Raw genomic sequence first — 15,556 nt, 5'->3', positions numbered from 1 at the left:
AGTCCCAACAGTGTTCATAACACCGTGTTACTACTTAGAATGAGAAATAGGCAGCAATGGTGTTTGACTCTAGAATTAAACCATTACCTGTACTGTAAAGAAAGGGAACCCCTGCCCAAGGAGGGCTCCTGTGTGGGCACAAAAGACTGAGAAAGAAAAAGAATTGTGTTGAGATAATTCTGGACCTCCAGAGCTTCTAGAGAGCAGGAGGGAAGGAAAAGATAGCTCTACTTAGAGGAAAATAATCTAACCTTCTCTCTCCCCGGGGTTAAGAAAGCCGCCCTTGTTTTAGCCCTTGGGGTGGTGGTAGGAGGCTCCAGACTGCTTGTCTGCTATGCTCTCAAGCATCCAAAGATGAGATGCGTCAACTGACACACCCTGCTCTCTTAAGCAGAGCCTGAAATTGACCCTCATACATTGCAGATACAGATGTATGTGATAGCAGAGAAACTTGCCCAGCGATTCACACCCTCTGTTTTCAGTCATGAATATAAAGAGACAGCCGAGAAACAGGTGTTGGAGAAAATCCCTTGATATGAAGGAGAAGTAAAGTAATATGATAAAGAACAGGCTAACTAATCCTAGTGGAAACAAATCATTCAATAAAGGGAAGAAATATTGTTTTAAATATATAATAATATCCTCAGAAAGATCCATCATACTATTCCATCCATAACATAAAGTGACAAATGTTAAAAGGAAACTTTGAGAAAATAATACAGAATGCTTGGAAATTCAATTTTTTTAAAAAATTCTCTGTATTATAATAAATATTAGAAGAGACAAGCCCATTAAGCAATTAGGAAGATTAAATTGAGAAAAATTTTAGAACAGAGTTGTTTTTTTGGGGGGGTAGGGGTTGTTATTGTTGTTGTGTTTTTTGGCTGCATCGGGTCTTAGTTGCGGCATCCGGGATCTTTCCTCGCGGCGCACGAGCTCTTCATTGCTGCGTGTGGGCTTCTCTCTAGCTGTGGCAGATTCTTTACTACTGGACCACCAGGGAAGTCCCAAACAGAGTTTTTTTTTTAAGATAGAAAATGTGTAAGAAAGACAAAAGATATAGATAATTGATCCAGCAGGTCCAACATGTGTTGCATAGAAATTCCAGGAAGAAAGAAGAGAGAAAAATGAATGGGAGAAAACAGTGAAAAACATAGACAAGATGTTCCCAAGTTGAAAAAGAGTACAATCTTCAGATTGTAAAAGTGTCATTAGGTGCAGAGAAGAAGGAATGAAAAGACACATCCACACACACACACACGTGGATGTGAAAATCAAATGAGAAGTGGCAAGTAATCACCATATCTACAACAATACCAAGAGCAAAAACATTATGTAATTCTTCAGTTAAACCAAGTAATTCTTGATGAAGGATATAACAGACACACACACAAGTCTAAAACAAAATTCCAGATTATACCAGCATAAAAGGTGGCAGACAAGGGAAGTGGAACTAAGTAAAAATGGTTTCAAGAAGGTACTGAGAAGACATAGCTGATAATAAAGATAATGTCTCATTCCAGATGTCATTAGTAAACAAAAGAAACAGCCAAATACATCTATAATCTCTATATAAATGTCAGTGCATGAAAAAGGGTCCAGAAGGAGGCACAAGAAACCACTCACAATAGTCACCTCTGGGCAATGGGAGGAGGATTATGGGGCAGAATATGAAAAAACTCCAGTTTTCATATTTCAGACTTCCAAATTTTAGAGGTTTTTTCAATGCAAAGATGATCATCTACGTATAATATAAAAATAAAGCTAAAGATTATTTTTAAAATACAACACAGAAATTACACTTGCTTTCAGTATCTAACAAAGCTATTTTCATGGGTGGGAAGAACAGGTAAAAGTCATGTTTATTTTAGTCCTACTTATTTTAGGATTATTTGTGTAAGTGAAAAGCTACCACTTCTGACTTTAAAGGACCATCTTTTTCTCTTTTACCCCCTCTACTTCCCCACCCAACTCATTCCTTCTTCATTTTAGGCCAGGAGACATGATTACTGTTCTAGAGGACTCCAATGAAGACTGGTGGAAAGTAAGTATTTCTTTTTCTTTACGAAAAGTCATTTGGTAAATATAATCACAGTGAATGCTACAATTGTGGATGCATGCCTCCTTTTTCCTTTCAGGGGAAAATTCAAGACAGGATTGGCTTCTTTCCAGCCAACTTTGTTCAGAGAGTACAACAAAATGAGAAGATTTTTAAATGTGTTAGAACCTTCATTGGGTGTAAGGAACAGGGGCAGATAACACTGAAAGAGAATCAGGTGAGTAAAGCACACAAACTCATACCAAGTACGACCAAAATACAGTAACAGTCATTTTGACAAATAGCAGTACATGTAAGTCTGAATAAGTGGAGTCACAAGCGAAGTATTCACTTTGAGAAAAGATATTCTTAGTCCAATGATATTAGTGTAGGAGGATCTAAACATGCAAAACCAAAATGTTAGGAAGCTCACTTGCCTTCCCTGGGAACCAAACATATAGATTATATATTATTTACAGAGCTTATATACCTACATTTTTTTGAACTTCTATACATGGCCTATAAATGAGGAAACAAAGGTTCATAGAGGTGATGTGCCTTGCTTAAGGGGCAAAAACTTGGTTAAGTGGCCAGGCTGGAACTTAAAGATAGGTCTGCAAGCTTCAAGTCAGTGCCTTCCACTGAGCCATGTGCCCTGGACAATGTGGAACAAACTGGGAATGTCAAGTGCCTTTTGCATAGTTTGGTTCCCAGGGAAGCAAGTGTCCTCAGGGCAAGTGTACTAGGACCAGAAGGGCCCTTGGAAACAAATTCTTGCTCATACAGAAGCCCTACTGAGTCATTCTTGATTACAGGCAATGGAATCACCCTCATCAGACTGAGACCCCATCTCTAATGCCATAAACATCCCACAAAGGAAACGGGACTTTTCCCAGCTGGATTCCACACCAGTGTTTCAAACTTCTCCAAGATTACCCACTGTATCCTTCCTGTTACAAAATCTGGGAAGTCTTTTGAATGAAATACATTCGGGAAGGATGTTCATCTTTATTGGCAAAGCATTATTACATAATTTTGCTAGCTTGTTTTATTTTTTTTCTCAGAATAATCTTGTGCTTCCCCATTTGAGATTAAACATTGTTTTATGTTATTAAAATACAAACCAGTGAAAGCAGAAGGCAAGTTAAAATTTGCCTAAGTTGATCAATTTCCAGAAGCAGAACAGCTGCTCAAAGACTTCTACCAATCCCTTGGCCATATTCCCCCCGAAAAAAATTTTTCTGGGAATGAACTCACATTCTCCACTCTCATGGTTGAACTGACAACCTGCTGGGGTGGGGGTGAGACAAACAACCCAGCATCTTTAATTAGACATGCTTGAGACACAACACAGCATTTCGGCCTGAACCTGGAACCGCATGAATCTACCCGTAATTGTTTAGGAAGGGCTGTAACCCTGATATTTGTGTAGCCTGGTATTTCTAAGGTGTGGTCTTTGCACCACGTGAATCAGAATCACCTGGGAGCTTGCTGAAAATGCATATTTCTTTTTTTTTTTTTTTATTCATTTTATTTCTGGCTGTGTTGGGTCTTCGTTGCTGCACGCAGGCTTTCTCTAGTTGCGGCGAGCGGGGGCTACTCTTCGTTGCGGTGTGCGGACTTCTCATTGCGGTGGCTTCTCTTGTTGCGGAGCACAGGCTTCAGTAGTTGCAGCACACGGGCTCAGTAGTTGTGGTTCGCGGGCCCTAAAGCTCAGGCTCAGAAGTAGTGGCGCATGGGCTTAGTTGCTCCACGGCATGTGGGACCCTCCCGGTCCAGGGCTTGAACCCGTGTCCCCTGCATTGGCAGGCGGATTCTTAACCACTGTGCCACCAGGGAATTCCCTGAAAATGCAGATTTCTAACTCCATCCCACACCTGCTGAAGCAGAAACTTTCAGGGCAAAGGCAGGGAATCAGCCTTTTTTACAGACGTCCCAGGTGTTCCGATCAAAGCTAAAATTTGAGAATGACCTTCATTTCCATTTCTCACTTTTAAGTCCTATAGTAGTTCTTTGGCAACTGAAGGCATTTTTATTTCCAATTACATGTGGGTCAACAAAAGGCACTGAGATCTCTTTACTCCTATACAAATCTCTATTTTCGATCTTTGTCATCAATGTGGCTACCAAGTTTTGGAAAATATCAGCCCTCTGAATGAAAATTCCATTTTAAAAATCTATTATTGAGAAAAACTTTTAAATTTGTCTCCACTTTAACGTCTTAAATTATTTTAGGTGTAAAAGTTCAAAACATGCTTGTTGATTGAGGGGAGTCTAATGTAGTAGCAAAACACAGATTCCAGTATCATACAGAAATGGATCTATATCCTGTGTGAGTTTGACAAAGTCATCTCTGAAAGTCAATGTTCTCATCTGTGAAATTGGCATAGTAGCATCTATCTCTTGACATGGAGGTGAGAGTTACATGTATCACCTGTGTAAAGCACCAGCACAGTGCCTGACCACCGTGGGTGCTGAGCGGGGTCATTACCCTTGCTGCCATCATCATTCAGAGAAAAGCCTAAATGGGAAATCCATCTACAGTGGCCAGTGCCACCTAAAATTACCTAGTAAACATCAGAAAATAGCATGATATTTAAACTCTAAAAATATAAAGAGACAAATGGTCATTAGCCGGGAAGTAGAAGAAATTAGATCCTGAAAACAAATGTAATGCATCTCTTTGATTAAATTTCTGCCTCTGGGGTTAATTTGTCTCACAATTATTACATTATTTTTTCACAGAACTTTTGCTGCAAATAGAATTAAGTTATCTTTTTGTTGTGAACACACCTAGAGTTTGCATTGACACGAGTATGTTTTCTTCATTTTTGAAATTTAAAAACTATCCTTATTAAATCAACTTAAACACCATAAAACTATGTTTTAATTCATCCATAGTTCCGTCATCCCTAGAGAACTATTTTAATTGATTCTTGTGTTCTATAAAAGCTTTAAAGAAAAATGGATAAATCATTTTTAGATTAATAAAACTAAAATGCTTTTATTGTGGAGAAAATTTGGAAAATACCCTCAAAAGTTACAAAGAAGAATATAAAGATCACAGGTAATTCAGCCATCAAGCGACTATCGACATAAATACTTTCGTGTTATTTCCCACCAGACTTTTCTTCTAATTCTTATTTTGATATCATATTATATTTAGTTTTGCAACTTTTTTTTAAACTTAGTTATTAAATGTTTATCAAAACACATGTTTTAGCAGTTGTATAACATATCATCATGTAGATCAGAGGTTGGGAAACTATAACCAATGGATCAGTCTGGCCCTGTTTTTAAAATAAAGTTTATTAGAACACTGCTGCACTCATTCATCTGTGTATTGCCTGCGTTGCCTGTGGCTGCTTTCATACCACAGCAGCTGGGTTGAGTCATTGCAGTGGAGACCACGTGGCCTGCAAATGTTTCCTATTTAGTCCTTTACAGAAAAATTTTGCCAACCCCTAGTGTAGGTGTACAAGAATGTATTAAGTTTTCCTCTATGATTGGATATTCAGAGTTTTTAAAAAACTATTATGGATAACTGCAATAAACACCTCTAAACCTAAATTGTTTTTTATAACTCTGATTATTTCTTTAGGATATGCTTTAGAATTTACAGGAAAACAGATAAACAGTTTTTACAGTTCTTGACACATACTGCCAAATTGCCTCCCAAACATTTGTGCCAATTTACACCCACATCAGCTGTTTATGAGAATATTCAGGTTACCACATCCTTGCCAGAACTGAACGTTACTATTTTTTACATATTTGTATATCATACAAAACGATATCTGTCGTTTTGATAAGTGAATAATATTTCATGTTAATCCTCATTTCCTGGATGGTTAGAGAGGTTGAAATTTTAACACATTTGTATTTCTTTTATGAATAATCTGTTTATGTACTTTCTTGTTTTCTTACACTGCTGAAAAAGTTTTCTATCCTTTAAAGGTATTTACACCTGATCTATCATGTGTGGCCAACGTTTCCCCCAGTTGGTCCTTTGCCTTTTGATCTTAATGCTTCTTCCTTCAGGGACTTAATAATGCTTCAGTTGAATCATCTCTGTTTTATCGTATTTCCCTTATGGTTTTAATCTCTTTATTGCTTCCCACTTTATCACTTCACTTCTTCCTAGGAGAATGTTTCAAGATAGTCCCACACTTCACTTTAATTTTCTGAAGTTTGATTCAGGCTTTCATCACTTCTAACATTGATCTTAATTTAATGTTTATTTCCTTGTAGTATTTTCTTCTCAATCAGTCCACTTTCCTCTACAGCAGGTTTTCTTTAAGTTAAGTAGGTTCCCACATAAACCTAATGTAATCACCGGGGTCCTTATAAGAGGCAGACAGGAGGGTCCGAGTCAGAGGAGATGTGACAGCAGAAGTAGAGAGGAAGAAAGAGAGGGATTTGAAGATGCTGTGCTGTTGGCTTTGAAGATGCAGGAAGGGACCATGAGCCAAGGGATGCAGGTGGCCTCTAGAAGCTGAAGGTAAGGAAACAGATTCTCTCTTAGAGCCTCTGGAAGGAACACAGACCTAATGACACCCTGATTTTGGGACTCTGATCACCAAGACTGCAAGATAATAAATTTGTGTTGTTTTAATCTACAAAATTTGTGGTAATTTGTTATAGTCACCATAGGAAACAAATCCAGATTTCTTTGGATTTGTTTCCTATGTAAAAGCAAATTTGCAGATGTGATTATGTTGCAGGTTATTGACCACGTGACAGGGAGGTAGCCTGGATTGTCTACATTGGCCAAATCTAATCATTTGTACCCCTAAAAGCAGTGAAATGTAACTGGCTGGAGAAAGAGAGATGCAGCAAAAGAGGGCAGAAGAGAGATGAGGCAGAAGGGCAGGTCAGAAAGAGATTAAGTGTGAGAAGGACTCAACCCACCCTTGTTGGATTTGAAGCTGTAGGAAGGGGCCACAAGTCAGGGAATTCAGGTGGCTTCTAGCAGCTGAGAATGACCCTTGGCTGACAGCCAGCAAGGAAACAGGGACCTCAGTCCTACAACTACAAGTAACTGAATTCGGCAACAACCTAAATGAGCCTGGAATTGGAGTCTCTCCTAGAGAAATAGAAGAGAAAGAAAGGAATAGGACCCTACTGACTCCCTGGTATTGGCCTTGTGAAACCCAGAGCAGAGAGAACTGGCCAAGCCCACCAGACATAGGATTTAGAGAACTGTGATATAATAGATTGTGTTGTTGAAAGCCACTAATTTCTGGTAATTTATGACAGCACAAGTGAACTAATACATATCTCAAGTCACAAAACTCCAATTGAGTCAACCGCAAAAGGTATATTTTACTCATATAGTAAGATGTCTGGATACAGGGCAGTTCTTGGACTCGTAATTCCGCAGCTTGATCCCATGATCAGGGAGGGATCTAGATTCCTCCACCCCTCTGTTCTGCTATGCTTAAAATGTTAGCCACCTGCCCTAGTGATCACAGATGGCTGCAGCCACTCCAGGAATCCTTGCCAGAAAAAGAAAGAGATTTTCTTCCTAGTGCATCTCTTTTAAGAGGAAAGCAACCCTTCCCAGAAGTTTCTGAGCAGATATTCCATACTGTTTCATTGGCTGGAACTAAGTCCCATGGGAACCACTAAGAATCATTAGCAAGGAGGATAGAAACAGACTTGGACCAATTAGGATTTACCTGAGTCCTGCAGGGTAAGGATAGACAACAGAACAGAAGTCTGGACTCTGCTGCATGGGAAGGGGGCAGTAATGACTGTTGATATCAACCAACAAGGTCGGCGTCATCTTTTAGGCTGGTAGATTTATCCTTGGTTCAGCAGCACAACTTGCTTCTGTCATCAGTTGAGCTCAGCTCCAAAGGTCTTATGGAAATTTCAGCTTCTGGAATGGCTGTCAGTCTGGGCGTTCAGTATTTTGACATTTCTTCCCCACCTCCAACTCCCTATCTTTTCACAGGTATTTTGAGGGGAAGACTGAGTCTAAGAATGCTAGGCAAGAAATCTTTTTAAATAAAATGACTGTTCTTCTGCTCCAAGTGGCAGCGTATTTAAATGTTAATGAGCTTGGAGGCAATGCAGGGGGAAACCTTAGACATTATCAGCATATGCGCTCCCGGAAGTGGGTTAGACTGAAGGACTTTAGCCAGATAGGACTAAAATGGAACTGAGCCAAGAGGGGCACTTAACCGGCAGGTAGTAGATTTCTGAAACATGAATCAGATACCAGTCCATTGTGTGCCCCAAGCCTCAGGAGTCACAAATCAAGCTCTTTAAGTATCCTAATACTTAATCATAAAGCTCTTTATTCTGTGTAAAAGAAGAACCCTCTCTGTTGATTTCTGTTGGTGCCCTGCCTACATCCCCTTCACTAGGTGTGTGCACCCATCTTGCAGCTGCTATGTCAGCGACTAACAACTCATAGCTGCCCCTTCTCCAGCGAATACCCCTTGGTGGAACAAGAGCTGCCTCACCAGAGTTACGCCTCTCACTCCGCAGGTCAGCCAGTGACCAAGGACTAACGTGAGGTCCAAAATGCCAGACCCCTTGCTTGAAAGTGGGTCAATCCTATGACACAGTTAAGGCTCCGGAGCTCGCTGTGGGATCAGGCTGAGGTTCACCTCCAGCTGAGACCACACCCTTGCCTAGCTCTTTCTCCTGGCCCATCCTGCTTCCCTCACGTCCCACCTCCCGAGAGCACTCCCACAGCAAGTCACTTGCACAAGGATTCCTGTCTCAGGCTCTGTTTCTAGGCAGTCCAACCAGGGACAAAACTCACCGCCCTTGGAAGCAGGTTCAGCAGGAGAAACTCACAGCACACGAACAGCCCTTCAAAACCGCTTCTCATTGACAGCTGGCCTCAGCCACCCTTACACGCCCTGCAATGGCCTGTTAGTGGTGAATGACAAAATACCCAAATGGATCTTAACCACCTCCTTTTTTAAGTCCAGCATAGGTGGTCTTACTCTGGAATATGCAAGATGATAGCATCTATTTTCTTGTGACCAAGAATGAAATAGCTTCCTTTGACTTCCTGACATTATATGTATAAACTTCCAGGCATATGACAGGAGCCTGCTACATGATAGCCATTATTTTGGATTTTAAAATAATATATTGAGGACTCAACCTCGTGCCGCATGCTAGGCTCTATGATAAGCATTATCTCATTCTGTCCTCATAGGGACTCTTCAGGGGGACCCAGAATCATCAATCCTGCTTTACTGATCCTCATTCATAAAGCTGAATCTCAGAAAACATTCAATGCCTGGACCTAGTTTCAAACCCAGGGTGCTGCTTAATTTCTTATCAAATATTTTTCTCACCGAGGCACGATTTCCCTAAACCAGTCTCCCTTTTCCAATTTGGTGTTCCACTGACTTCAACCAGCGGTGATTCAAGCTGCGGGTTCTAGCTTCTTTCCCATTGACACGTTTCTTTTTTTCTTCCTTTTTTCCAGATCTGTGTGACTTCTGAAGAAGAACAAGACGGCTTTATCAGAGTCCTCAGTGGAAAGAAGAAAGGTCTGGTCCCCTTCGACGTTCTAGAAAACGTCTGATTGCCGGCCCCTCCTCCTTTTGCAGTCGGCAAACTGCGGTGATGCCTCACCTCACACTGTGTTAACCCAGAGGAGCTGCCGCGCTGACCCGCCACCCAGGAAACAGTGAGACAAGACTCAAGGGTCTGAGACTGTGGGGGAACAGCCACAAGGCAGGAGGCGCCTCCCACAGCACACCCAGGCTGCCCAGAGATGGGGGTGAGGCTGAGAGAGTCGGCCAGCAGAGCCGAGTGCCGTACCCAGCAGGCGGTAACCACCGCCGTCCCCCAGGACTCAACTCCCTCCCTGTCCATGTGGTGTCAGTTAACCCGCTGGAGGATGCTCCAGTCTGTGGAGTGGCCCCGGTTGAGGCTCAGATCCACGTAGCCAAGTGTGATTCTGGTTCCAGACCTTTGTCCCCAGTACCGACCAATCAGCATCATCACATCTAAGCCCCCAGCAGTCTCTCTGCAGAGCATCAGGAAGCCCTACTTCCTAGCCCCCAGTACTCCCCGCAAGCCCCCCTCACTGTGATCGAGCTGTCTCTCTGGCCTCCGAATAAGTCCTGGTGGCGTGCGTTAGATGTGAGGGATACGTTGATGAGGCACCAACTGCAAAGACCTGATCTGCCCCAAAATTGCTGTCAGGCAGTCCCCCTGCTACTCTAGTTACCGACAAAGGTGACGGAGGCAGGATACGAGGCATGGAAGGAAACAGTGGGCCCAGTGGGGTAAGGTGGGGCAAAGAGCTCTTAGTTATGGATGATTATACAGCCCTTTCAATTATGAAGTCCTTTCCCCAAGGAGATGGAGCTGGGGAAGTGAATGTGGAAAAAAGTCTCCATGAGTGCTTCATCTTCATTTGACATCCTCTGTCTGGGGACAGTTTCCCCTCCTGCCGTCCTGTAGGACTCCCTTTTGAAGAGAGTTTGAGCCCACCTTGCCAGGAACCAGAAACACGGAGGAGAACCAGAAACAGCATCTTAGGAGAAAAGTAGCCAAATAGGAATCCATTCTTCTTTAGGGCAGAATATTATGCCCCAGCAGATATATAAAGTGGAAAATAATCCTTAATGCTTCATCCCTCTGAAAGCAGAGGAACTTGGGCCCTATTAAGCATCAACTAGAGGAATCTCTATTACTCTGTATTTGTACTAATGTTTACAAGAATGCAATATACTGTGATGCCTTCCTCCTCAAGCCTCCTCCTAGCATTCAAACTTGCATCTTATCAGTCATTAATGCAGTTAAACTTCAATTCACAATGACCTTCGAATTAATGTCAGTTTGGTTTATTTTGTTACGGAGCAATAAAATCATTAGAGCAATTGGTTTTTAAAAGACTTACGTGGATGCATCCTGTGCATGTAAGCATTATTTCCCAAACCAAAGCATCATTAGTCTCCGTTTATTTCTTTTGTTACTGCTCAGTGTGAAGTTGGGAGCTGAGACGGGATGGCTGCTGGTTTCACAGTAGTTTGGATGCCTTACTCTCATTTTAAAGCCAGCATCCAGAATTTCCTCCCTCTCTGATACAACGTGCAAAACTGAGTGGACAGAATCAAGATGGATTGTTCGAGAGCCAGGGTGGATAACATGACTGCCATTCCATGAAATGGAACGCCAGAATACAAACTCTTTGCCTCTAATTCAATATTCCATTTAATAAAGACAACACAATGGCTGGAAAGAGCATAGAAAACATGTGTCCTGATCTCTTCTTTCTGGTGGAATATCCACTGAAGCTTTTGGGTACAGTTTTGTTACATCCTGTACAAATTTAATTTGCATTTTAAAAAATCAGTTTTCCTTTCGAAGTTGAACAGAAGGAGGCTACGGTAGCCAGGCTCCAAGGTGATTCCCTCAATGATCCCTGCTTCCTGATATTCTTGACTTTGTTTAGGCCCGTCCCACACTGAGTCTGTGCTGGTCTTATGTGGCCAGTAGACTACAGCAGAAGTGATTCTCCATGACATCCGTCGCTAGGTCAAAAAAACTCCCTGAAGCTTCTGCCTTGATCTCTTGGAACACTCCCCCCTTGGAACCCTGAGCCGCCATGTAAGTTTATCTACGCTGAGGCCGCAATGCTGGAGAGAAACCAGTGTGGGACCACACATTTCTGCAGCTGAGAACAACCCAGACATCACAGAGCAGCAATCATCTGGCTGAGCCATGCCCAAGTGTAAGATTTATGAGCAAGATAAATATGTTTTTTAAGTCACTAAGTTTGGGAGTAATTTGTTACACAGAAATAGATAACTGGAACAGGGACTTTGTAATTTGAGCCAGTGTTAGAAAGGAGAAAAAAAACTTTCTGCACAGTGTGGCCCATAAGTTTTTGCAAACATCAAATATTGGCAGGAGGTTAACCCTCCAAATGCAAGATGTCTAGTGCTCCTTAAAGATCGGGAGTCATGCAGATAATCAGAGAAAAAACAAGATGTTCCTTACAGCACAGATTGACATGGATGCTTATACACACACACACACACACACACACACATACACACACACACACACACACACACACACACACAGATTTTAGGAGCCATCACTCTGTTTCTCCTCCTGCCTGTCTGCGGAAATGGCAAGAACAAAGATTGCTATGACCTACCAGAGTCTTTTTTTTTTTTTTTAATCTTTATACAGCAGGCTCTTATTAGTTATCTATTTTATACATATTAGTCTATATATGTCAATCCCAATCTCCCAGTTCATCCCACTCCCCCCAACTATCCCCCGTTGATGTCCATATGTTTGTTCTCTACATCTGTGTCGCTATTTCTGCCTTGCAAACCAGTTCCTTCTGTACCATTTTTCTAGATTCCACATATGTGCATTAACATACGATATTTGTTTTTCTCTTTCTGACTTACTTCACTCTGTATGACAGTCTCTAGGTCCATCCACGTCTCTACAAATGACCCAATTTTGTTCCTTTTCATGGCTGAGTAATATTCCATTGTGTATATATACCACATCTTCTTTATCCATTTGCCTGTTGACAGGAATTTAGGTTGCTTCCATGACCTGGCTATTGTAAATAGTGCTGCAGTGAACATTGGGGTGCATGTATCTTTTTGAATTATGGTTTTCTCTGGGTATATGCCCAGTAATGGGATTGCTGGATCATATGGGAATTCTATTTTTAGTTTTTTAAGGAACCTCCATACTGTTCTCCATAGTGGCTGTGTCAATTTACATTCCCACTAACAGTGCAAGAGGGTTCCCTTTTCTCCACATCCTCTCCAGTATTTGTTGTTTGTAGATTTTCTGATGATGCCCATTCTAACCGGTGTGAGGTGATACCTCATTGTACTTTTGATTTGCATTTGTCTAATAATTAGTGATGTTGAGCAGCTTTTCATGTGCCTCTTGGTCATCTGTATGTCTTCTTTGGAGAAATGTCTATTTAGGTCTTCTGCCCATTTTTTCATTGGGCTGTTTGTTTTTTTAACATTGAGCTGCATGAGCTATTTATATATTTTGGGGGTTAATCCTTTGTCCGTTGATTCATTTGCAAATGTTTTCTCCCATTCCAAGGGTTGTCTTTTCATCTTATTCATAGTTTCCTTTGCTGTGCAAAAGCTTTTAAGTTTCATTAGGTCTCATTTGTTTATTTTTGTTTTTATTTCCATTACTCTAGGAGGTGGGTCAAAAAAAGATCTTGCTGTGATTTATGTCAAAGAGTGTTCTTCCTATGTTTTCCTCTAAGAGTTTTGTAGTGTCCAGTCTTACATTTAGGTCTTTAATCCATTTTGAGTTTATTTTTGTGTATGATGTTAGGGAGTGCTCTAATTTCATTCTTATACATGTAGCTGTCCATTTTTCCCAGCACCACTTATTGAAGAGACTGTCTTTTCTCCATTGTATATCCTTGCCTCCATTGTCATAGATTAGTTGACCATAGGTGCCTGGGTTTATCTCTGGGCTTTCTATCCTGTTCCATTGATCTATATTTCTGTTTTTGTGCCAGTACCATATTGTCTTGATTACTGTAGCTTTGTAGTGTAGTCTGAAGTCAGGGAGTCTGATTCCTCCAGCTCCGTTTTTTTCCCTCAACATTGCTTTGGCTATTCAGGGTCTTTTCTGTCTCCATACAAATTTTAAGATTTCTTTGTTCTAGTTCTGTAAAAAATGCCATTGGTAATTTGATAGGGATTGCATTGAACCTGTAGATTGTTTTGGGTAGTATAGTCATTTTCACAATATTGATTCTTCCAATGCCAGAACATGGTATATCTCTCCATCTGTGCCATCTTCGATTTCTTTCATCAGTGTCTTATAGTTTTCTGAGTACAGGTCTTTTACCTCCTTAGGTAGGTTTATTCCTAGGTTCTTTTTGTTGCAGTGGTGAATGGGATTCTTTCATTAATTTCTCTTTCTGATCTTTCATTGTTAGTGTATAGGAATGCAAGAGATTTCTGTGCATTAATTTTGTATCCTGCTACTTTACCAAATTCATTGATAGCTCTAGTAGTTTTCTGGTGGCACCTTTAGGACTCTCTATGTATAGTATCATGTCATCTGCAAACAGTGACAGTTTTACTTCGTTTTTCCAATTTGTATTCCTTTTATTTCTTTTTCGTCTCTGATTGCCATGGCTAGGAATTCCAAAGCTATGTTGAATAATAGTGGCAAGAGTGGACATCCTTGTCTTGTTCCTGATCTTAGAGGAAATGCTTTCAGTTTTTCACCATTGAGAATAATGTTTGCTGTGGTTTTGTCATATACAGCATTTATTATATTGAGGTAGGTTCCCTCTATGCCCACTTTCTGGAGAGTTTTTATCATAAATGGGTGTTGAATTTTGTCAAAAGCTTTTTCTGCATCTATTGAGATGATCATATGGTTTTTATTCTTCAATTTGTTAATATGGTGTATCACATTGATTGATTTGCGTATATTGAAGAATCCTTGCATCCCTGGGATAAATCCCACTTGATCGTGGTGTATGATCCTTTTAATGTGTTGTTGGATTCTGTTTGCTAGTATTTTGTTGAGGATTTTTGCATCTATATTCATCAGTGATATTGGTCTGTAATTTTCTTTTTTTGTAGTATCTTTGTCTGGTTTTGGTATCAGGGTGATGGTGGCCTCATAGAATGAGTTTGGGAGTGTTCCTTCCTCTGCAATTTTTTGGAAGAATTTGAGAAGGATGGGTGTTAGCGCTTCTCTAAATGTTTGATAGAATTCACCTGTGAAGCCATGTGGTCCTGGACTTTTGTTTATTGGAAGATTTTTAATCACAGTTTCAATTTCATTACTGTGATTGGTCTGTTCATATTTTCTATTTCTTCCTGGTTCAGTCTTGGAAGGCTATACCTTTCTAAGCATTTGTCCATTTCTTCCAGGTTGTCCATTTTATTGGCATATAGTTGCTTGTAGTAGTCCCTTATGATGCTTTGTATTTCTGCGGTGTCCATTGTAACTTCTCCTTTTTCATTTCTAATTTTATTGATTTGAGTCCTCTCCCTCTTTCTTCTTGATGAGTCTAGCTAATGGTTTATCAATTTTGTTTATCTTCTCAAAGAACCAGCTTTTAGTTTTATTGATCTTTGCTCTTGTTTTCTGTTTCTATTTCATTTATTTCTGCTCTGATCTTTATGATTTCTTTCCTTCTGCTAACTTTGGGTTTTGTTTGTTCTTCTTTCTCTAGTTCCTTTAGGTGCAAGGTTAGATTGTTTATTTCAGATAGTTCTTGTTTCTTGAGGTAGGATTGTATTGCTATAAACTTCCTTCTTAGAATTGCTTTTGCTGAATCCCATAGGTTTTGGATCATCATATTTTCACTATCATTTGTCTCTAGGTACTTTTTTATCTGCTCTTTGATTTCTTCAGTGATCTCTTGGTTATTTAGTAATGTATTGTTTAGCCTCCATGTGTTTGTGTTTTTTACGGTTTTTTCCCTGTAATTTATTTCTAATCTCATAGTGTTGTGGTCAGAAAAGTTGATTGATATGATTTCAATTTTCTTTAATT

At 40.4% G+C, this 15,556-nt stretch overlaps 1 protein-coding gene across 3 annotated transcripts in view; it reads left to right on the top strand.

Annotated features, from left to right (window-relative positions):
- STAC (SH3 and cysteine rich domain) overlaps positions 1-11,264 on the top strand; it is a 101,105-nt gene extending 89,841 nt beyond the window's left edge. For 2 of the 3 annotated variants that reach the window (XM_057555011.1, XM_007191492.2), the window contains exons 9-11: positions 1,993-2,044; positions 2,139-2,276; positions 9,498-11,264. In XM_057555011.1, coding sequence (XP_057410994.1) covers positions 1,993-2,044; positions 2,139-2,276; positions 9,498-9,596 — 289 coding nt within the window. In that variant the 3' untranslated portion in view covers positions 9,597-11,264. The remainder of the gene's footprint in view (positions 1-1,992; positions 2,045-2,138; positions 2,277-9,497) is intronic. The other variant, XM_057555012.1, reaches the window with a different exon arrangement.
- Positions 11,265-15,556: the final 4,292 nt, after the last annotated feature.

This window comes from Balaenoptera acutorostrata, chromosome 10 (assembly GCF_949987535.1).
Source record: "Balaenoptera acutorostrata chromosome 10, mBalAcu1.1, whole genome shotgun sequence".
Classification (NCBI taxonomy): Eukaryota; Metazoa; Chordata; class Mammalia; order Artiodactyla; family Balaenopteridae; genus Balaenoptera; species Balaenoptera acutorostrata.
Note: the sequence above shows the minus strand (reverse complement) of the source record. Positions and strands in the feature narration are given on the sequence as shown.